We start from the raw sequence: 22,960 nt of genomic DNA, 5'->3' as shown, positions 1-22,960 counted from the left end.
TCACAATTATCGATAGACAATTTAAGAGTTAATACACTGGTCAAAGTTTTGATGGCAAAAAGTTCAAGCCGAAGTCGATCATTGGTTGTTGATTTCCAAAAGTTTAAACAAGAAAAATGATAAATTTGGACAAAAATTACGATAAATTGAAGCGAGTTTCTACTGAATTATATGCATAACTGCAAATATTCGCACGGCATCGAAAAATAAATTGCAGAAAATATCTCAAATTGTCCAATTTCCAGTTAAGAACCAGCAATTTCAGCTTGAACATTTTACGAACAAACACATTTGAACGGCGTACGTAGATGATATACATTTCAATCAAACACAAGCATTTTTTTATAGTTTACAGTCAATTGCGGGCACACTTGACTCGATAACATACACATACAAACACATACCAAAACAATAGACAAATCAAAAACCATTCAAACAAAACGAAACAAAGCTAAAAAAAATTAACAATATAATTGTAAGCATTAAGCTCTTTTTATCTCTAAATAGCCGCCCGGGTTGATGTGGGCAAAGCAAAAAAAAAAAACAATAACAACAACAATAAAAACAGAGAAACAAAACAAATCAAAGTCGTGACAACTACATACATCAAAATTATGCAACACATTTAGTGCAAATCAAGAATAAGAACAAGTCAGTGCACTGCTTATTATTATTATTTGCTTGATTATTGCAAAATTATGTATAGATTAATGTAAATGTATTAATAAAGTAAAATAAAATAAAGAAAAAATTGAAATAAATCAATTGGGTTCAACAGAAAACACACTCTCTACACACACGAACAAACGAAAGATTGTCGCGGTTCACTTCAAATCGAATAACAATAGACATAATATTCATTTGCAACATGTTTTCACGAATTTTTGCCAAAGAAATCGATTCAAATCAAACATTTTATATTCTCGCATTTGATCTGCCGTGCATGATTCTTGACAACCAGGTAAGAGAGGAGAACCTCAATTCGCATACTCTGCGCACCTATTGTATAGATAACAACACAATTGACTTCAATCGATAATAATCATTTGCCATATGCACTTATAAATTCCATTTTGTCGTGATATATTAACTGACTCGATCACCCGCGAGTATATATATTTCGCGGTGGCAAATGCCATTTTCATCACTTACAATTGAATAATTTGAAATCGTTTTTGCTTTTCAAAATCTAATTGACTGCTTCTATCGATTAATTTATTGAACAGCACGACATTATTGAATTATAAGCAATAGTGTGTTTTTCATTGTTAAAGAGACACCGCGATGACACATTTCTAATGCAAACATACATTGTGAGAAATATATTCGTTCTTTGGAATACGGCTTGCTTTAAAAGTGTATTCTTGATGTCGGCGTTTGTTTCGTTCGAAAATTAAGAAAATTCACTCCTTTCTCGCCGACATCGCACATGAATTTTGGTCAAGGTGATCAACTCTACTAAAAAACCGCCCATGCACTGTAACTAATGACACCGCTCATTAAACACCCGAAATGTTCCATATCACTTGATGGAATTAAAAAGGCGCAGATTTTATATTACATATTATCTAGGTATGTCATTTTGGAGCAAAGGTCACTTTTATTTAATCATTTGTAACATGTGGTTGGTAAGAAAACCTAAACACTTTCTTTTGCATTTAGTTTTTTATACATCCAAACTGGTTTGCTGTCACATTAAAACGCCGGTAGCAAAAACATTTAATTCCAAAAATCCCCAGTTTTACCACTTTGATAAATGATTTTTGGGTTGTAATGATGAATTTTACATTGTCCAGGTACTCTACCGACAATTTGGTTTGTGATTTAAGGATTTGTGCTTTCTTAAATTTAAATTGTGATTTCCTGGCGTCAAATGCTTCTTGAACAATTCTAGAAACCAGTTCTGAGCATGAGCTGAATAAGGCACCATATGTCACCTGTCATGGTGATGAGGAAATATATACTCCAAATGGTGTTCAGCAAATTTAATCACCAAAATTCATCATTTGGTCAAATCACGATTCGGTGTACACAAGATTGAGTAATCATTTTGATTACTTACAGAAACAGAGCACGTGTTGGTTTGAATATATGTGTCGCCTCTAATTTGAATATGTTCTGGGTTAAATAAACTCATGTTTAGAATAAAAATGTTTGTCCAAAGAAGAGAATCCACGAAATTATGCAAACATAAAAAAAAACTTATATACGAATGAGCTAAAAGAAAAAACCCGACGTGTATTTTGAGTCTATTGAGCAGAACAAAAACACGTTTATAAAATCAAAATACAAGTCGAATTTGTATTCCATATCATATAATCGTTTACCCATTCCCAGTGACATCGAGATACACATGCCAAACAGTCTCAAATCTTCTCAAATAGAACATTTTGTGAAAAATCAGAGTTCAAACCACTTATTCATTGTCTGGAGATAAAAATATGCACCGAACACTATGATGACATATGGTTACAAGAATAAAATCAATCCCAAATGACCTTAATCAAAAAATAGTTCCAAAGCCATTATTTTCAAAGGAGTTCACGCCAAAGTTATTTACGTCGAATTCCATCGTTTAAATAACTGAAAATAGACCGAAGTGAAATTTTACGAGCTTGAAACGAGAAAATGTTCATTTTATAATTAATTCATTTTCAGTGTTAAAACGTTTTTATAAAGCGTAAAACGCACCGAATAATAGCGAAGGCATACCGACAAAAAACACAAGATAACAGCTGTTCACAAGACGGAAGACACGCTTGAAATAACCAACAAAACTTGACAACCTTTGAATGCATTTTAAACGAACATGTTCGATTCATGTTTATTGAAATCAAATGTGAAAAATAATCGCCATCACAAACAAGCTATTGATAGTCACAAGAATATTGAGATGAAAAGGGAAGGAAATGATTGAATAGACTTCTAAACGAATGGAGTTCGCTATTACGTTCGTCGGCCTTTATCTCAACGAAATCTAAAAAGCAGATTTTTCAAGAAAAATCCCACACTAACGACTGAACTGAATCATAAAAGTTTTAGGAAAGAAAGAACGTGTTAATCTGTCTCATAAATAAAATATGTGTTTGTTTGTTTTTTTTTTTCTGGCGTAAATTCACCAATATCGAATTGTTTGATAAAGTCACGGGCCGTTCTATTTTGTTTTTGATTTCATGACAGTGACGCTTTCAGTATGTGTCCTTCTTCTAGTATAAAATGGCCAATGAATGTATGTGAATTATAAACAACAACAAATACTCAATTAACGTAGCGTTGACATCGTTTCAGTAACACTTTGACGCTCATAAAGGTGTGCACTTAATAAATAATTATGAAGTACAATGATATATAAGAAATCTGCGCGTATTTTACACGGTCCATTAATTCGCATCTCAAACAAATGATAATTTACGTTGCTTTAAGAAAATCGTCACATGTATGCACGAACTCTTTTCTCACTCAACGTAAAATGGGTTGTGATAGTGCGCAACGGCAACGCTTTTTTGTTGATCCTTATAGAGGCTAATCGCTAATATGCCAATGTGAGGTGTGTGTTTTTTTTGTTTGCTTGTGATCGACGTCGACGTCGGTCACTGATCGTCACTATTCGTTGCTATTCGTAGTCTAATACGAATCGGTTCACAGTTCGTAACCGTCGTTTGCGTTGTGTTTGCATTGCATTTCACATGCCTCTACGTAAGATAGAGAGAGAGAGAGAACAAAAAAAAAACAAATAATAAGCGAGAGTGTGAGAGACAAGTGCTTCTTTTACACATATGCACGGGAACGACGCAAGTTTAAATAAATACACTTTTCCCGTTAAAAACATTTTCAGTTGATCATTAGGCTTCGATGCCGATAGCTCGGTTAAGTTGACTTATTTTCATTATTCAGAAAAAATATTTTTTTCTTCTCAAATATAAGTGTACCAAGCCGAGCCATAAATTTGAATGAGATATCGACGTAATTTAAAATTGAAATTTTTTCTCCATTCAAGAAAAAAAATCCATTCGGAAAAATGACTTCAGAACCAAAAAATAGTGTGTCAGGTGAAAATTTGCGACAAAATGTGCTGTTGGCAACATCGGGAACGATTGACACATCGGACACATTAAAAAGTTCAAAAATTGAGATGGCAGAATCGGAATCGAGCAGCGATTCGGGCAGAGAAACGTCGAAAAAAAGTTGTTGGAAAAGTGTGTTTAATTTACGTGAGAATTTAGTGAAAAGTAAAAATACTGCATGTGTTACGAATGTAACAAATAAATATGATGAGAAATCATTAAATAGCGCTTGTATCATTAGCAGTGCGGCATCTTTATCGAAACGCACAAAAAATCAAATTGATACGCAAAACAATCCACATGATCCACATAGTCTGGATGATACGGGCGATTGCATATCGGAGCTGATTGGACACATCGGTTTGTGGCAAATTGTATGGGTGATCTTTCTCATAATGTTCCAAGTACCGTCTGCATTTCATATTTTCTCCTTCATGTTTCAGGTTTGTTTACTTTTTTCTTATCGTAAAATTACTATAATCAGTGACAAAATAGCATCATTTACTATGTATAGTAAATAATATAGTAAATAATAGTATAGTAGTGAAATAGTATAATTTTTTGGTAACATGGAAATTTTAATGGTTGAATGTTTGATTTTTTTTTTCAAATAAAAATCAATTTTTACAATAAATTGGAGCAAGGTCAATCTTTTTCGATTTGAATATTAATAAACACTTCAAACCGTCGTTTTGTTGATGAACATATCTGGTTACAAACTTCATGTCGTGAACGTTTCTTTTTATCAGCGTCATATTTTGTTCGAAACACAGTTCGATTCTCTTATCACAGGCCATTCATTGATTAAATTTGTGCTGACTGAGCAAACAAAACCAGACAAAATAATCACAATATAAATGCCGCGCGTATTTATTGGATGATAAATTAAAATGTGATTAAAAACCCATAAAATTGATAACGCACTTTTGCTATAAAGATATGCCTCTGTATCATTTTTCAGGAGTGCATCATTTCAAGTACGCGTCTGTAAAAAAAAAATCGAGTCCATTTATAAAAACTGTAGTATACCTGTCTCAATTCAAATGAAATGTCCCCCAGATGGGATAAGTTAACGTTGCGGTTGTGGTTTTAATTTATTTTTAATGTGTCTCAATCCATTTCCCGTCCGGCTTCAGTTTTGTTGACAAAATGGTATTTTTTTTTCATAATTTGTAGCAATCATACATTCACCTCACGTGTTGTTGGGCCAACACGTTCTTTGATTGTACAAGCGAATGGGTTTTTTTGTTCATTTGCAAAAAATGGAACCTTCATAGAACCACAATGTGTTGCGCAAGTGATAAAAGAAACGAATTTCTTTCCAACAAAAGTTTGATTCGAGCAATTTATAAGGCAACAACAAAAAAACAGATGTCAGTTAATTATATGCAAAACCGTTTGTCACTTGCGTGAATAGGGCCAAAGTGCGTAACAAAATGTGAAATAACTTTATTCTTGATATCATTTCAGACGTAAATAAAATACAAATAAGATCGAAAAAGAGAAAAAAAAATTCTCATTCATTATCGTCAGCCGAATTTTTCCCCATATTAGAAACCATAGAAACAACAGTGAAAAATTAAAAATAACAATTTTGCGCCAGCAATTAAAACCAAATATATGAAATGTTGCACGTATAATTTACATTTTGCATTCGTCATAATTAAACATTTGCTAAACGTAGTATCAAACCTACTTTGGAGCGCACACCGACCACAAACCTTTTCTAATACAAAAATACACAATGAAAAAAAAAAAAACGTGAGATATTCACAAAAATTAGTTTCCATTTCATTTCGTCGTTTCAGTAGTATTTCCTTCAATAGAACCGTTTTTTTTTGCTGAAAGAACTGATAGTTTCTCTTTTTTTACCACGATATGTTGTGCATGCATGGTTTCGATTTTAAATTCAATAAGCAGCATTTAATTTTTTGAAATGAAAATGATTGCATATAGACATGTGTTCATGAATTTAATGAGACGAATTGGTAACTGCTTGATAGAAAAAAACACACACACTCATTTTTTACATACTCGTAAGTGGATGTATGGCCAAATTGTTATTTATTGCTTCACATCGTATACAACATCAATCAAAAAATGTCGAGAATAGAAACGATAAAGAATTCCAAACATGCAAAAAAATGTTCACACATCATTTCTGTTTTTAGTTTTTTTTTATTTACATGTTTATTTTTCAAATTTGTTTTTTTCTGGAAAATTTCCACTCTTTAATAGAGATTATCCAAATTCTCTCAAAAAAATAGATTTGAAGGTAATTTGTTAATTTACCATCTTGAACAGTGAGCGCGTATGTGTGTGTAATACTGTGTATCAATGAAGCGGTAACGCACAGTGAGTGCGGGGTTCTTGAGGCCGATTGGTTATGCACTTGGGTGTAAAGCATCGAATCATTAATAATGATTTGCTGTGTTGACATTAAGCAGCCAGTATTCAACATTTCGTGTATAGGCAAAACCGTTTCGCTATCTCTTTATAATACTTTTCTAAATGTATTTAATTCAATTTAACCGAATCACTGTCAAGCATCAATTTGAAACATTTGAATGTTTCCTTCTCCACGATGTGTGCATTACATTAGTAGCCACCGTTGTTTTTGCTACACGTCAAAACCATGTGATTTGATTTAGTTTTAAGCGTTTACAAAATGTTTGTATAAAAAAGAGAATACCGTTTATGCACGCGGCATACACAAGGGCAGCAAAACAACTCCAGAATTGAAATGCTTAAGACCAATTTCTCATAGTTGGTATGTACACACTGACCCATTTGTGTGCAATACAAATGTGTTTTTTTTTCTTATTTCGTCGTATAAATTGTTACGAATTGCATTTCAAACGCAAAGTTCGAAAGTGAGTTTTGGAACCTCCAGGCATTAGCCTTGGCTGATTGGAATTACCACTGAAAAAATGTAATCACATTTGTACCCACACATTTTTTTTACTCTTGTTAGAGATTGTATTGTTGGATCTGCCAAAAATACACTTCCGAAATAAACAAATTCGTTGAAACGAATCATTTCAACTGATAAACGATATGAATGGTAAATTGCACGGAATAAAGAAAAAAAAATACAAAACAGACCATTTATCACGAGTTTAAAATAGAAAAGTAATGTAGCAAAAAATACGAACAATTATACAAGCAAGCGCAAAATTGAGATGTGGACAAAATATGAATGTTCGTCGATTGTATTTTTTTCCAGTTGTTGTTGTTGTTTTTCCATAGAGATTAGTGGACGCAAGGCTAAAAAAAGAGATGATAACACACGTCGGCCGAAGCACCTAACCGAATAAACTTTTGTTTACTGCCAGAACAGTGTTGAATTTTAATTTCAACCTTAATGTTATGATTTACATTTTTATCAATGAATTCGAGCTTCGTATGCGATCTTATATTCTTCGAGTTTCACAGCGTAAAAAACCGCCAATCAATTCCAATTAGACATTATGCGCTAGTGTCATCGTAACAATATCACTTTTCTTATTAAAATTAAATGAAATGATTACAAATTAAAGGCTAGGCGTCACCAACCGTAATGGTTTGTTTACATTTTGTTTGATCGGATGAAATATTTTATGTCAAATTAATAACACATTTTGAGAGTAGACACGTTATTTTCGTTTTTGTTTTGGGGTTTTTCTTTTATGCAAATCAATTTTAAATCATGTTATTTATGACTAATTCAACAGAAATCATAAATATAAAATATGCCAAAACATGTTTCAGACACTAAATCACGTGTGTAAAAAGTACAAAGATCAACGAGAATTACTTTTTCTTTGATTTTATCATCTGCGTTGCGTTGTTTTACTTAAAAATGTGTGGTTTCGAAATCACAGTTTGCTCTCGTGACTTGAAGAATCAAAACAAAATAACAAAATAATGCAATTGCTTAGGAAGCCCATTACCGTACGTTTCTTGGTTAAGACTCGCAACTCTCATACGCTTTGTTGCTATTGCTAGCTGAAACATTGCTCATGATTTGTTGCCAATTACATGTAAAATTGTCGCCGTATAGCTTTTTTATGAAAATAACAGAAGGTTTGCAGTCTAAGCCAATTTGGTCGCATCCCATCTCATAAAACATCAATTAGCTAACAATCTTAGGTTGTCACACAAGAATCTATCAGCTGTTTTCAATAAGCCAATAGATTTGATTTGATGTATGTGTCGCAATTCATATAAATAACGTGAAATATTTTCAGTTAATTTTTCAATGTTTATTTTCGGTCTGTTTACTAATATTCTTTGTTCTGTCTGTCTGTTACACACGAGAGTGGACCTATTAGCAAGCCTTAATTCGAATCGACGTATGTCATATTTCTGCAAACTAAATGACAAGTTTACATTGTGTATAGTCTGCGTCTATAACCGGAAAAAAACTTGTAAAAAAAAGTTAATTGAGTTGTGGCTTGCAATCGATCTGATTTATGCAATACGATAGCAAGAAAGACACACGAACAACGATGAAATAATAGCAATAAAAAACACATTTTTAATTACTCAAGAAAGATTACATCGTTGACCGATCACAATGTCAATGGTTCTAACTAGAATTGTATTGCGATCATCGCCTTTTTTGCATCGTTTTTCTTTGTTCATAATTAGTAAAAAATCGCATACAAATACAAACTTGAACGCATTTTGTGTTTAGAAAAAGATATACTTAACTCAGCGCATTTTGTCATTTTTATATGAAATAAAATCGTGTCAAACAGAGTCAAACTTTTATAGTGCTCATCCGTACCGGGAATGATATAGAAAAACGCAAACAACATGATTATGTTCTCGTAAATTATTGTCATTATCATCATTGCGTTCGTTTGCAATTGGAAAATGTAATTTCAAGTGTAATTTTGTCGTAATAAAGAACATACTCTAATTGGAAGATTGAATTTGATTTTATTTATCGTAAAATTTGACATTATTAAATGAATCGTCAATTTAAAACCGAAGAGTAGAGATGAGAAAGAATGAGATGGAGTAATAAATATATTCTTTCCGTGACATCGCTTATATTTATCAATAATATTACTGGCTGTAAAGCGTGTGTGTTGTTGTTTTTTGGCTCTGAATGTCGTTGATGTAAATCGCATGAATAGTATAAGAGCGCGAATGAAAAATATTTTCAACAGAAAACCATGTCTTACTGCTCCCACGCAATGGCGACACAAACTATACATTTTTCTCAAAAAAAAAAAAAATCTTTCATAACAATGCGCACACATTGAATGTAAGTCAAAAGCGCGCACTTCCACAAACACACACACTGTGATTCTGAAAGAACGTGTAAAATCAACCAATTGCTTGTTGTGAATATTAAATGAATTATTATCGTTCTGACGTTTGATCAATAATAGGTGGACATAAATAAAATTATAATTTCCATCATTATTTCATTACATTGTGCATGAATATGATCGATTCGCGATTTGTCAGCTGTGTGCAAAGGGAAATTGTAAATCATATGCTTTCGGCTATAGGTAGTTTCATTTCCTATGTATTTTCATACAAAAAATACGTCGGAATGTGTAGCGTAATTATTTTTTTTCTATTAAAGAACTGCGACGAAAAATCCTTGCAAAAATGCAAATCAATTGTCTTCCGGGCGACTGTTATCAGTTTGTAACCTACGAAATATCTTACATCATTCAATTCGATCATCTTCACTTTCATTGAGTAATGTGTTTAATATTTGATCGAGTGCAAATGCACATTCATCAATCAAAGTATTGCATAATACAGCATTATATGCATTGATTTATTCAATCATCGGGTTATTGTTAAATTGAGCGATTGAGGTGAAATAATAAATTGTTTATAGTTCAATTTGCGTATGAATTATTCATTAAAAAAATAGGCAGGTGGGAAAATTAATTTGTTAAAAATGTGATTGATGTGGTGATTGTTGCGGTTTACAAAGCGATCAACATAAAAAACCAACAACAATTAGAGTATCTATTTTTAAATAAATTGAAACAAAATGAGCTTAATTTGTTTGTTTTTCTGAATAGTCAGTCGAACGTGATTTCTGGTGTGCGATTCCAGCTGAACACCAATCAACGACCAATCTATCGTTGTCTGATTGGCGTAAAATTTCACAACCAAATGGCGCTTGTACAATTGCAAAAAATATCTCGCAACAACTACAAAATGCTCTTAATTCATCTGATGCGACAGTCATTGATGTACAAAAATGCAGCAGTTTCGTATTTGACAACGAAATCAGCGAATCAACAATTCAATCCGAGTGGAATGTGATTTGTGATGACTCTACACTGTTGAATGTGATTGAAATGTGTTTTTTGGCCGGTGCGGCTATTGGTAGCCTTTCGAGTGGAACACTATCGGATGAATATGGCAGACGGTAAGTAAATATAAAGGCAAAATAATGCGATCATCGTTTTAATTGATTTTGAAAACCATTTAGGCATACTCTCATGATTGTCGTCGCATTGCAGGCCATAATCGGTGAGTTATGACATTGAAAATTCCGTAAGAAGCGTTAGTAAAGAATAAAGACTAAACAGTAAACCATTTCAATTGACACTGAAAATAAAACCGGTTTCTCTATTCATTAGCCGCAACTTTCACACGTGCGGTTATAATTGCGTAACACACACACATTTGGCAAGAAACAATTTTATTTTTATTTTTTCAAGTCTCAGACAAAATGGCATCACGTAAATTTGGCCTTGATAAAAATAAGAACAATTCTTAGAAATAAAAAGAAAGAATTTGTTTGTCGTTTGAACACATTTTATTTTTTATTTTTACGCATAATTGATAGGTACTACACTTGCTGTTGTTAAATCATTGATACCTTATATGGTTCTGCGATTCGCTTTGGGATTTGTATCAATGTCAATTGTGAACATTTCGTTCGTACTAACCGTTGAAATGGTAACAGGGAAGTGGTCTTCTATCATTGGAACATTGGATTTGCTACCACTTCCGATTACGTACATCGTACTCGCCGGCATTGCATATATTGTCCGAAATTGGCGTTCTTTGCAACTCATCATTTCAATACCTTGGTTTGCACTTCTACTCTTTTGGTAAGTTAGAAAGTATACAAAACTTGTGATCATCGATCTAACTGACGTTGAGAACCATTTAGGCATGTATTACCCGAAAGTCCAAGGTGGTTACTAGCGAAAGGTCGAGTGGATGAACTGAAAAAAATCATTGAAACGGCCGCTCGTTGGAATAAAAGAACACTGCCACCAAACTATGAAAAACTCTTAATATTTCCACCTGCCGAGGATGCCGATGGATCATTCATTGATCTATTCAAAACGGAATACCTTCGAACTACGTTACTTCTTATGGTCGCTTGGTACACACTAGTATTACAATACATGGCTATAACCCTTCATATTGGAGAGATGGGAGGGGATATTTACCTAACAACAGTAAGCAATTATTATGTTTCTCAATGCAATCGAGCACTGCTTGAAACTTCAGTTTTCAAGCGAAATGTAACAAAGCCGTCCGACGACGTTGACAAACTTGAATATTTAAAGCTTTTTTTCAGTAAAACCTATCAAATGCATTGGATAAAGTTCATTATAGTGTTTTATACGTTTCAGGTATACGCCGGAGCATTCGAAGCATTTGCTATAATCATCTCAATATTTACAGTAACTAAGTATGGCATTCAAAAGAATATTTTAGTGAATATTTTCGTTGCTGGCCTTTGTTTGCTATATATTGCCATTTTTCCGAATGCTGAATGGACTTTGGTCGTATTTTTGGCGATGCTTGGTATGTGAATTATTATAACATTTTTTTTTACATTTGAAACATATGTATACAACAATTTGTTCGATTCATTTCAGGCAAAAGTACCACCGGAGGTAATTATTGAACTAAATTATTTAATTTTATCCTTTTCTACACAGACGATTTGTAACGTTATTCATTTATTTTGTGATCAAAGTTGCAAACGCAATGATCCCAGCTTTCACCAGCTTCCAATACCCTCCAACGTTGCGTACACGCGCAATGGGAATGACCAATTTTTCAGCTGGTTTCGCCTTGGTTTCGGTTCCATACATTTGGCTACTAGTGAGTATAAAATAGTTTTTCGGAAAGAAGTCATCTTAGATTTGATGCTCGTTTTTTCTTTCGATTTTCAGAAACACATCGAAGCTTATCTACCGCCGTTGATACTTGGACTATGCGGACTGATTGGAGCGTTGGTCTTATTCTTCATCGATGATCGAACCGCAAATATATTGACAGCTGAACGACCACCACGAAGACACCATACAAGTCAACAACAACTAGGCAAATAAAGCAAATTCATTTTGTGTGCGCTTTCATCAACATCGATCTGAAATGTTCCATAACTGTGCGCTAACTGTTTCTATGTCACATCAATCAATCATGAGTTGTCCATTTTATTTTACTTGTTATAAAGTGAAACAACATGGAATATTCGAATGACCACAATGTTTAAATCATCGTTTCCACGTCCGTCGGTTTGTCATCGTAATTGCATGCAAAACATTTAGTTACCGCTCTCTTGTTTTCCAATGGATCATCAAATCACTCTCAATATTCATCGATAGTGTACGAGTTTGGTTAATCATCATAGTTGATTTTTGAATATCATCATAGATGTTGTACATTTTTTTGTTGTGAGGCTTTCATTTATAGTATTTTTCACAAATTCAATAATTCTATTTTTCCTTCCCTCCCTTCCCGCTATCAGGAACGACCACCACTTGGCTTTAGTCAATCTTTTCATATATAAATTAAAGTTAATGCAGTACAAAAATCAAAGTAAGTCGGATTCTATTGAGCAATTTTTGTTTTTTCATGCTCAATCGAATACAATCAGAACAAAGAAATCAGTGCATTTGCTGTTTGGATGTTTACTTTAAATTGGTTCCTGACTTATTTCAGTGATTATTTTGCATAAAAAAGGGACAAAAAATCTATTTCGTTGCACTTCTATTTCAAATGGAAAATTGAAGATACTTCTTTGAACCATTTTTTTTTTACATTTTTAACGGTATTTCAAGTTTAAATATTTGTATAATTCATATTATGGCGATAATTCATTGTTCACCAAATCAAATGTAACCTTATTTTTACACACCTAAAAATAATTTCTTCTGCTATTTAACCATAAGTTTTAGTTTTTTTTTATTCGTAAGTTTTATTGTGATAATAAATTGACATTGAGAAATATACAAAATTGGTAATAAATTGGTGAAGCAAGAGGTTGAACAAAATCAACCCTTGAACACTTATCACAAAGTTCGCAAAGATTAACACAAAATATGCATTTTGGGTCAAAAGTAATGTTTGCTTCATTGGAAAGGTGTTTTGTCAACCGATACATCAGCAGCAACCACAGCAGCTTGATTTAGAAAATTCGAGCTATGTATGCGAAGCCGATCGATATACCAAGCGTACTCAGTGCAATGTGGTGGGGTTCATGTTTATAAGAAACACACAGAACATGAATTTGATCAGTCGATATCCGTAAGCGCTGAACTAACAACAGCAACGGAACGCTGCTGTGCAAAAGAGAATAAAAAAAACATTGTGATTAGTTTAAGATTTGAAGTGTTGAAAGAATTTTATATATCCATTCGCTCTCTATATATCTCTATCTCAATAAAAGAAAGTGCAATTCAAAATGAAGGAATACTTAGTATACAGCTGTTTGGTAAGTGAAAATTTGCTACAACAAATATCAACTGAACAAAACAACAACAAAAACTTTCGAATCCGTTTAAAAAGAAGAAATGAAATGTAAAATCGCAATCGACGTGAAATTCATGATTCAGACTTTTCAATCTGAGCCATTTTCTCTCTATCTCTCATTTATTCATTAAAACATGGTGCAAAGAATCAATATTGCATCCGTTGAATGGTTCTTTGGTACGTGATTTTCTCCATCTTTCAACAAAATTTCTTAACATCGAGCAAACAGAAGAAGAGCACACGATTTGTTTCCCCATTGCGATTTACAAATTACTTTTCCGTTGCGCTGCATAAATTCAAAATGTTTCCGTGGCTCTGTTTGCATACAAATTAATTTTTGCAATTTGAATTTAAATACGTTGAATTGCACAATTGTGTGGTGTTTTCGAAAGAGAGATGGTTTTTTGCATTTCTCTGAATTTTGTTTGCCACTACTGGGATGGAATAAATAATTTGAGAATTTCATTAGAATGGACGAATTGGTCATCGTTTGTTTTACATTTTTTTCTTTTTTTGGTTTATTATTTCGTAACTTTTACCAATTCACAGTTTTAAGTGTAATCGCTAGGTTTTGTTATTTGTTCATTTATCATGATTTTTTTTTCTCTCTGAACGAATTTGGTTTGAATGCAATTGAAATTGTTTAATTTGTATGTAATTCAAGCGTGCCTCTTTTGTGTGCTAATATGCTATTGAATTTTATCTGATGGTTATTTATGGTTTTGTTAAATCATTCGCTACCAAAGAAAGTAATATTACCGCTACGATTGATTGATCAATTTAATTGGAATGGCGCTTTCTGCTCCAAGAATTCGTTAGATATCGGTGATTTTCGGTTTGCATTGTATAGAAGAAAATACAATATTTTTGCGTCGAATCACGTCAAGGGTCAAGGTGATGATTAGTTTTTAATGCATTTATTCTCTATTGTATATAATTGGATTGTGATCGATTGCTCTAATTGAGAGTCTTTTGTGAGTATTGGGTAATTGTACGCGAAAAGAAATTATCATCATATTTTCTCTCTATCTCTTTTTCTCTGGCAATGAAAATTATCGATGGATTGCTGCAATTTAATGATCTAAGTACAATGTCAAAATAATGACAAATGATGAAAACATAAATCACAACAATAATGATCGATTGAGTATGTTTTCATTGCGTTGTTCAATTTATTTCTCAACGTTCTTTCACTTCATTACCAAAGAAATAAAATGCAACGGGTTTTTTTTTATTTAAAGAATCGCTTGATGAAATTTAAAATGCTGATCACACGGAGCATATGGCGCCTTCTTGTTCGTAATTGTGAGAACACAAGCGATTTCCTTTACCATAGACACTGAAAGCATAAATCAGAAATGCGACAAACGGGATGCTGTTTAGCATAAAAAGAAAACGAAATGCTATTTGGCTTGGCGATTTCGAAGCGAAAGTGGCTTAAATACTTTTTTTTTATTAGAAACATTTACTGCTATCATTTTATCTTGTTTCATTTCTGTATGGGTGCTTAGTGAGACTGAACCAATTTCATATATGTACGCGTGTAGTACAGTATGACTATGTGATTACAACGGTTTATATGAATAGATAATTGTTCATATAGGAAAATACAACTTTTAGTTTTCTTCTTTTTCTTCTTCTTTTGCATCAATAGCCGTTCGCGGTAATGCAGTATTGTGATCGAGGAATGGAGTATATAAGTGATCATATTTTATGAGCATTTTATAAGTAAACACTTATAATTACCGAACGCGCATGTTGAATCTGCTTGTCAGCATCAAGACCGTACAGCTCAGTATACACTAGATATTATGGTTTTCTAACCAAGCACGGCATGCTTATCGATAGATTTTTCTAAACGATTGAATTTGTGTGCCAGACTTTGTGCATTGTGTGTGCATGGTATGCGACTTTTCCTGTCTAACCAGTTTTCAACGCGCGAAAACTGAAAAAAAAAAACGCTATGTGCACGAGTACATAAGAAGAGATAAAATTGTCATCTACGAAAAAAAGCAAAAAAAAAATATTGTTTCCCGAAAACAATATGAAACGGCTCTTGGAAAAAAAAATACGATCAAAGTAATTGATTTGTGTGGACAGAAAATATTTCATTTCACCACATAGCATACGATCCCAGGTAGACTCTTCCTATTACATTCGAGTGATAGCGATTTAAGTATACACAATTCATGAACTACAATCACTCGCCTATCGATGCAGAAAAAAATAAACAAAATGTTATGAAACAAACATGAACTTGTGCTGAATGTTTTTTTTCTTTCATTCAATTTTGAGCAATAAAACTACAGGCGTAAATAATATGTTTTAATTTTGTTCGGCCCGGAACAGATTATATACGTATGAAAACAGAGTTTTCTATTTTCCCGTCAGTTGGGCTCGTTTTTCCTGCATCAAAACACTTAATTATTGCATGCATTTAATTATTATTGTCGAGTGCGCACGAAGACAGCGAAAAAAATGGACTCATATTATTATTCATTGACTTGTAATTGGTAGAAATCAACAAACGAAATTCTGTGAGTTGTATTAAATGGTTTTTTCCTACCTGAATTGAATACCGCATACCCTTTTATTATTATGTGATATTCATATATTGAAATGTTTCACTCGCTTTTTTGCTCTCCTGCGTCGGCCAAATCAAAGAAGCGTAAATTTGACATAATATCGCACACAAAATATTGATTTAATGCTCAAGAATAATCACGTAATACCACCATTATTACCACACACGCCTTCCTCTCTCTCTCTCTCTCTCTCTCTCTCTCTCTCTCTCTCTCTCTCTCCTCTCTCTCGCTGTGTGTGTGTGTGACATTCCGAAAACGGTGCAATAAAATTGGGAATGGTAAAAATTCACACAGTTAAAATAATTAACCGCATAACAATACGCAAATTACTTGCAAAAGTTACATATTCATTAAAATTGACTGGTGAACTAATTACTTTTTGGATTTATGAATTGAGTTGTGTTGCCAATTTTATTGATGCCCAGATTGATGCCTTGGCTTACAATGCACGGCAATTAGTTACTCAACCTCATTCTAGTGTCTCTCGCAGGTTTTTTTGCCAAATCGTCTCTTTTTCGTATGAAACAGTGACTTGATCATATTACCTACAACCTGATCACTTTCTCATGCCATGTAGCTGCTCATTTTTATTATTGTGCTGTGACTGAGCCGTAATCCAACTTGTTTTATTGGAAAGAGAGCAGTTGTTATTTTCTTTCATCTTCGATAATTCTCGATTTCGATTAATAAACCATGCATCATTGAATGCCCTACATTTAAAAAAAACAACAACGCTTTTTCATTCGCGATATTTTTATGATATAATATGGTTATATTTTCTTTTTTTTTTCGAAGTTAAGTGATAAAAAGTGCAAAATAATTGTACCGGTTGAAATTCAGTCGGTGCCTGGTTTTTTTTTCTTGTTTGCGTGGATCGATTTGTAATTTATTGATTCTAGCTTTTGACTACATGCCTTCAACTCGACTGAACTTGTAATTGTAAATCTCGCTTGTTTTTACTCTTCGAATTAATTTCCTTTTTCCACGAAAGATCCGAAGAAGCGAAAATGTGTCATGGAACTTTTGAGTTCAACAGCCAAATTAAGAAAAAAAAAACATTAAGCGAAGTTCTGCGAAAGCCATTTAAATCAAAATGCAAAGTGCTTCTTTTTAAAAGTAAATTACCAATTTTCCTATTGTACCATTGCATATATACCGAATATTGTTATTGACGTGCAGACACCAGTGAATGAAAGTACATTGTTTAGCGAAATGAAAATAAGAGTTGCTGCTATTGTCTATTTTTCATCTATGAAGTGTTGATCGAATGATTTGCAAAACTGACATTGCAAATATTGTGTGCTCGCTCGTGCGATGTTTGTTTATTTAATCTCCTCGTATTATTTATCATAATTCGTTCAGACAAACAATTAGCGGTTAATTGAACTGTAAACGTTGGTGCGCACATCATGTACATAAAACACACCATGAAAAAGCTAATATCGTTAAAAAAAGTCTACTCGGATGGCATTTTCCATGGATTGTATCGTAAAATCACTTTCGTTTTCGAATCAAGCGATGTTTTTTTTTTCACAGGTGTTCGACGCTGAGAAACATTGCAAAAAGAAAGTCCCAATGTATTTTCGTTGAATTTGTCACTATACGTTTGCCAATCGTATTTCCAAAGAAGTGTGCTTAAATCATGTTTATTTTTCATGGTTCAAACTCCAAAACTATGTCGAATTGTTATGATTTAATTAGCAAATTTATCGCTCGATTTTTTTTTCTTCAATGGCTGCTAAATTGGCATGGCATTTGTCAGTATTTCGCATAAATTAATAATAAGCCATTGTATCTAATTGAAAATTCGTTCCCAAGTGTTTGAGCAATATCTAATATCTGCGTGGTAGATTATTGTGACATATCACTACATTTAACGAGTAAGAGAGATTTGATTTTTTTTCGGTTGCCTTCCATATAGACTGGATTAAATAATTCTCCATAATCACTTTTTTTCGACTCTTGTTAAATAATTTAATGCCATACTCCATGCATGAATTCGATACAATTACGCGAATTGTGTGTGTGTGTGTGTTTCTACGACACTCAGATCCGGTTTGCCGTCGACCCGTTTTGTAACGAACAAATTCACCGCATATCTATATCATATCTGTTGAGATGAGGAAAAAGAGAGCATACAAAAGTAAATGTGTAAAAGCAATGGGGCGATTATTGAGATCAACGGCGACACAATAAATCCATGCAAAATATAGACACACATAAAAAATTACAAGAATAACATTGTCTGCATGAATAAATTTTGGTTTTTATTTCACAAATTGGCCGACATGAATATTTCCTGAAATATGTTTTTCTTCACTCACAGAGGGAAACATTTCGGCTTTATACCGATGGTGATTTGCGATTCATGTTTAATGCAAGCAATGCCAAAATTCAAAAACCAAAAAACTCTCCATTTGGTCAGAACTTTTTGTTGTTGCTTTTTTTTCTTTCGTTAAAATCCTGTGCACATTTAATTAATGAAAATTCATATTATGTAAACATGGAATGATGAATGCAACTTTTACATTGCGTCTCGATTTAATTTAACCGCGCACTGCGTTGTGGTGTACAGATCGTGTTTATGATCATTCGCACGCTCTTCATCATGGCAAAGTGGATCAATTTTTCTCTCTTTCGCCGCTTGTATTTCTATTTGCAAGAAATATAACAAAATTATGTAAGCATATCGGCTTGGCAATGTCGATCTTACAATCGATACCAATTCGTACAACAAGCGACTGGCTTGAACTTCGTATGTTCGTTGCACACTGTGGCTTGGCTCACAGGTTTCGTTTTGTGTCTCTCTTTTTTAAAAACTTTTCATTTTCCGTTTTTTTTTAATCATTGCGTACACATCGATGAATCTGACATAATTTTTTTTTCTCTTGAAAATAAAATGTAATTCCGATCTGTGTCATTGCAGCATCAATATTTATTCAGCGAAAATTGAAAAAGCCAAACAAAAGATTTATAAGGAAATATACAATCGTTGAAATTGAATGTATGATTTGCCGCACTTGCTCGGTCAACGTTGAATATGTATTGTTTATGGTGTATGTTTGTACGTGATATCGAAATCTGATCGCTTACGTCCATTATATTATCATTTTTTTTTTGAAATTTCATTGGGTTAAAAACATTTTAAAGGCAAACAAGCAATAGGTCAATAATAATTACCTCATTGAAATGGCTCTTAATCTCATATTTTATATGCGACGTAAATTTATTTTTATCTCCTTCGCATTGTATCGTACAATTTCATGTCTTACATTCTCATTTGCTTTTCTCCATGTTTTTTTTTGTTGTTGCTTGTTTTCGATTCATTTCGCCGGAGTATATGTGGAAATAAAACTGTTGAAACATATTTACAACAACCGAATCAAGGTTATGCCGTTGAAGTGCACTTGATGTGTATTTATTGTCGAACGTTCGGCCAGAGCAAATTAAAAGCATGGCAATTCATTTAAATTTAAATGCTCGGCCGTACATAATTTCAACGAGCACTTAAAAATTGCTTAAGCGCTTGCGTGCATATATATACATTTTTCAGAATAAATTCTACATAAAGAACCATGAATGGATAGCAGGTGTAATTGAGTTGAATGAAGACAGCATGTAATTACGACATATTTCTCGAATGATGTCTTTTTTTTCTCTCGCAACTTTTTCTTTTCATTCCAATGTTCGATATGCTAATTGGTTGAATGACGCATTCTGTTTTCTACTTTATTTTAGATTATACTTGTCTATTGTTTGACAGGCATCAATTCACAATTGGGTCCATTACCGCCAAGATTTGCAATTCCAGTCGGTCCTGTGGCACAACAACAATCGGTTCGGCAACCAATTCAATATCGTAACGAACGTTTAGTGGCACCAGTTGGTGGTTTTCTTCGTGCTCGTCGCCCAGTGTTGGGTACACCACCATTCTCAAATCAAAATAGTCTTAACGATGATGCTAAACCAGTAACCGAAGAAAATGAATCGGGCGAAGCGCCAACATTTATTCCGCAAATACAACAACAACAACAACAACAGCAGCAACAGCAACAGTACATTCCACATGTGCAAACACTACAACAACAACCACATAAACCTCAATTGCCAGCCGTATTGTATACAACCGATGAAAATGGTGAAGTTTTAGAGCAGAGTCGACCATTTAACGAATTCTCAACAACGCCACGATTCTTACAACAACCAATTCAAGAAATTATACCAACAACACTTCGATCGACCGGCAATGCACAACGATTCCATATAAATCAAGATCATCCTATTCAAAGTGCCCTTCAGGGCACCACAAAACCACCGGTCAGTTTAATTGAAATGTTTTAATTCGAATTGAGAGTTTTAGTTTTTGACAAAAAAAAAATCTATTTTTAATAGCTTCGTGCTCGTCCTGAGTACCGCGAACCAAGACCACACTTTGAAGCAAAAGAATTGGCACAACCAGTTCGTCGTCCACAACAAATTGATTACGCTCAAGTTAAACCCCGGCCACACCATCATCATGACCAAGATGTAAGCACCATTTAAAAAAAAAAATGTAAATGCAGACGAAAGAAATTTATTTCAATTCAATTTTGATATGTAGGAACGTGAAAAGAAGCCAGTAGCACAGATTTTACGTAAATATCGTGAAGAAAATGAAGATGGCACAATAACATGGGGCTTTGAAAATGATGTAAGCACTAAATATTTAACAAAGAAATGCATATGAAAGAAATTTATTTCAATTTAAAATATTTTGATATATAGGATGGATCGTTTAAAGAAGAAATCATTGGCAATGATTGTGTCACACGAGGCCGATACGGCTACGTTGATCCGGATGGAGTGAAACGTGAATATAACTATGAAACCGGAAATTTATGCGATCCAAATAAACGAGATCAGGAAGATCAAGAAGATGTCGAAGACCAAGAGGATGGACGACCAAATTTAAATGATAATGGCGCTTATATTGATTATCAAGAAAATCAAATGGTTTTGGCCAATGGTCAACGCATCAATTTAAATAACATTGGAAAAGGCGGAAAGATAAGACGACCGGGACGCAATAATTAAATAAAACAACATTTATGAAAATCACATTGGTGAAGCACACAATTTAAAGAAAAAAATGACGAGAAAATTTGCTTCACATATCTATAAGCTAAAATCGCAATGATATAAGACTTTTTTTTATTAAAATTTTTTGTTTTTTATTTTTTAGATTTAAGATTTTACAAAATGATCGCCTAAAAATGAAATACTTTCGTTTCTATTTTCTTTCTTTAAATATTATTGCGAATGTAATGATTGAGAAAAACAAACCGAGAAATAAATGATGAGTCTTTCTATTCCGCTGTGACAGTCATTGAGCGTAAAAATGCTTTTGAAACATCAATCTCATCCAAATTCATTTCATGCCGAGGGGGAAAAAACAAAACTTAAACATTTAAAAAAAGAAAAATCCACGTCACGCAGTAAAAATCGATAAAACTATGTGTATTTCGATTGTTGTTGGCAGAATAGAAAATGCGCACAAGCCAAATATATGCCTGCCTCTCTGAATCTCCTAATATGGTCGTCGTCGCTGTTGTGGCACTCGATTTGGCGGTGTTATTGAGATATCCATGAAATCGCCGATTGTGAATTTTGCCTGTGCCAATGACAATGAATCGTCGGCATTTCGTTGACCGGAGCACGTAACACCAATTTCACGCATACGATAACCGGGACCAAATTGGTCGGGTGATACTAATGCAAAATCAAAATATGTTCCCTTTCGACGAGTTTCGGGATTTACATCACGCACCAATGCAGTGAGCTCACGCAGTGTAGCATCTGGCCATGTATAGATCTGTAACTCATTCGTTGGTACATTGCCATGTTGAAATTCAGCCGGCGAGTGATGACGACCCGTTGAACAAAATACACGCAACAATAATGGACATGTCTATCAAAGAATTAGCATAACATTTTCGAATTTAAATCAATGTTTATTGAATCAAATCGCATTTTTTTAAAAATTATATATGGGTGTATACCTTTTCTCGATCGATTTGTTTGGTTGGTGGCTGTTTTTCTTCCACAATCATGCTTTCAATTCCTGCCATTTTGATATTAATATTGTGTTTTCTCTCTAATTTACCGTTTACAGCAATGACCAATTCAAAACAATACCACGTTTATTTAATACTAATTTATGCGATAAAATGTGATTATATATTTAAAACTGTATCGTATAAAGAAATGCAGACGATGCTCCGGCTGTCAAATGTCATATGCACACAACAAATATGGACATGTGTTGGTTTTCTTTCATTGATAAGTGTTGCCGCATGAAGTTTCGGTGCTGCTCAATGTGTATCTTTTTTATCCGTTAAACAAATAAACTTTATTCCTTTTTTTCGATGCCATAACATTGAGACAAATAAGAAAAAAAGAGAAAAATAAACTCTCAAATTACAAAAAAGAACGAACAAACAAACCACTTTATGTTTTGAACAATCACAAATGTTTATAATTTCAGAGCGTTGTCCCTATCGGTGTCACATTTGAAACCAAAACAAC

At 33.4% G+C, this 22,960-nt stretch overlaps 3 protein-coding genes across 4 annotated transcripts; 2 read left to right on the top strand and 1 right to left on the bottom strand.

The window, feature by feature from the left end:
* Positions 1-3,847: 3,847 nt before the first annotated feature.
* LOC116339507 (solute carrier family 22 member 13) lies at positions 3,848-13,194 on the top strand. Of its 2 annotated transcripts, XM_031765423.1 has the most exons (11): positions 3,848-4,507; positions 10,103-10,455; positions 10,519-10,559; positions 10,879-11,146; positions 11,209-11,503; positions 11,681-11,855; positions 11,930-11,947; positions 12,031-12,158; positions 12,230-12,380; positions 12,808-12,878; positions 13,002-13,026. In XM_031765423.1, exons 1-10 carry the CDS (start codon positions 4,019-4,021, stop codon positions 12,828-12,830), a joined length of 1,941 nt encoding a protein of 646 aa, XP_031621283.1. In that variant the 5' UTR covers positions 3,848-4,018; the 3' UTR covers positions 12,831-12,878; positions 13,002-13,026. The 2 variants fall into 2 exon arrangements, with proteins under 2 accessions (XP_031621283.1, XP_031621282.1); XM_031765422.1 differs by having other exon boundaries at positions 12,808-13,194.
* A 376-nt stretch (positions 13,195-13,570) lies between these two features.
* On the top strand, positions 13,571-21,744 carry LOC116339747 (putative mediator of RNA polymerase II transcription subunit 12). The gene is made up of 5 exons (XM_031765779.1): positions 13,571-13,773; positions 20,135-20,713; positions 20,789-20,923; positions 20,997-21,086; positions 21,161-21,744. Exons 1-5 carry the CDS (start codon positions 13,744-13,746, stop codon positions 21,467-21,469), a joined length of 1,143 nt encoding a protein of 380 aa, XP_031621639.1. The 5' UTR covers positions 13,571-13,743; the 3' UTR covers positions 21,470-21,744.
* Positions 21,621-22,687, bottom strand: LOC116339748 (histone deacetylase complex subunit SAP18). Its single transcript, XM_031765780.1, has 2 exons — positions 22,435-22,687; positions 21,621-22,343 (listed from the first exon to the last, which is right to left on the bottom strand). Exons 1-2 carry the CDS (start codon positions 22,501-22,503, stop codon positions 21,963-21,965), a joined length of 450 nt encoding a protein of 149 aa, XP_031621640.1. The 5' UTR covers positions 22,504-22,687; the 3' UTR covers positions 21,621-21,962.
* Positions 22,688-22,960: the final 273 nt, after the last annotated feature.

The sequence above is a fragment of the Contarinia nasturtii genome, unplaced genomic scaffold, assembly GCF_009176525.2.
Source record: "Contarinia nasturtii isolate CC-2019 unplaced genomic scaffold, AAFC_CNas_1.1 Cnas_scaffold_533, whole genome shotgun sequence".
Classification (NCBI taxonomy): Eukaryota; Metazoa; Arthropoda; class Insecta; order Diptera; family Cecidomyiidae; genus Contarinia; species Contarinia nasturtii.
Note: the sequence above shows the minus strand (reverse complement) of the source record. Positions and strands in the feature narration are given on the sequence as shown.

What these genes read in the sequence shown, in the direction of transcription:
- LOC116339507 (XM_031765422.1), top strand. Translation starts at nt 4,019, where the DNA reads ATGACTTCAGAACCAAAAAATAGTGTGTCAGGTGAAAATTTGCGACAA. An exon ending in CGCATTGCAGGCCATAATCG is followed by an intron (nt 10,560 to 10,878) that starts GTGAGTTATGAC and finishes CATAATTGATAG; the next exon opens with GTACTACACTTGCTGTTGTT. An exon ending in TTTGCACTTCTACTCTTTTG is followed by an intron (nt 11,147 to 11,208) that starts GTAAGTTAGAAA and finishes AGAACCATTTAG; the next exon opens with GCATGTATTACCCGAAAGTC.
- LOC116339747 (XM_031765779.1), top strand. Translation starts at nt 13,744, where the DNA reads ATGAAGGAATACTTAGTATACAGCTGTTTG. An exon ending in ACTTAGTATACAGCTGTTTG is followed by an intron (nt 13,774 to 20,134) that starts GTAAGTGAAAAT and finishes ACTTTATTTTAG; the next exon opens with ATTATACTTGTCTATTGTTT. An exon ending in CATGGGGCTTTGAAAATGAT is followed by an intron (nt 21,087 to 21,160) that starts GTAAGCACTAAA and finishes TTTGATATATAG; the next exon opens with GATGGATCGTTTAAAGAAGA.
- LOC116339748 (XM_031765780.1), bottom strand. Translation starts at nt 22,503, where the DNA reads ATGGCAGGAATTGAAAGCATGATTGTGGAAGAAAAACAGCCACCAACC. An exon ending in AACAAATCGATCGAGAAAAG is followed by an intron (nt 22,344 to 22,434) that starts GTATACACCCAT and finishes ATTCTTTGATAG; the next exon opens with ACATGTCCATTATTGTTGCG.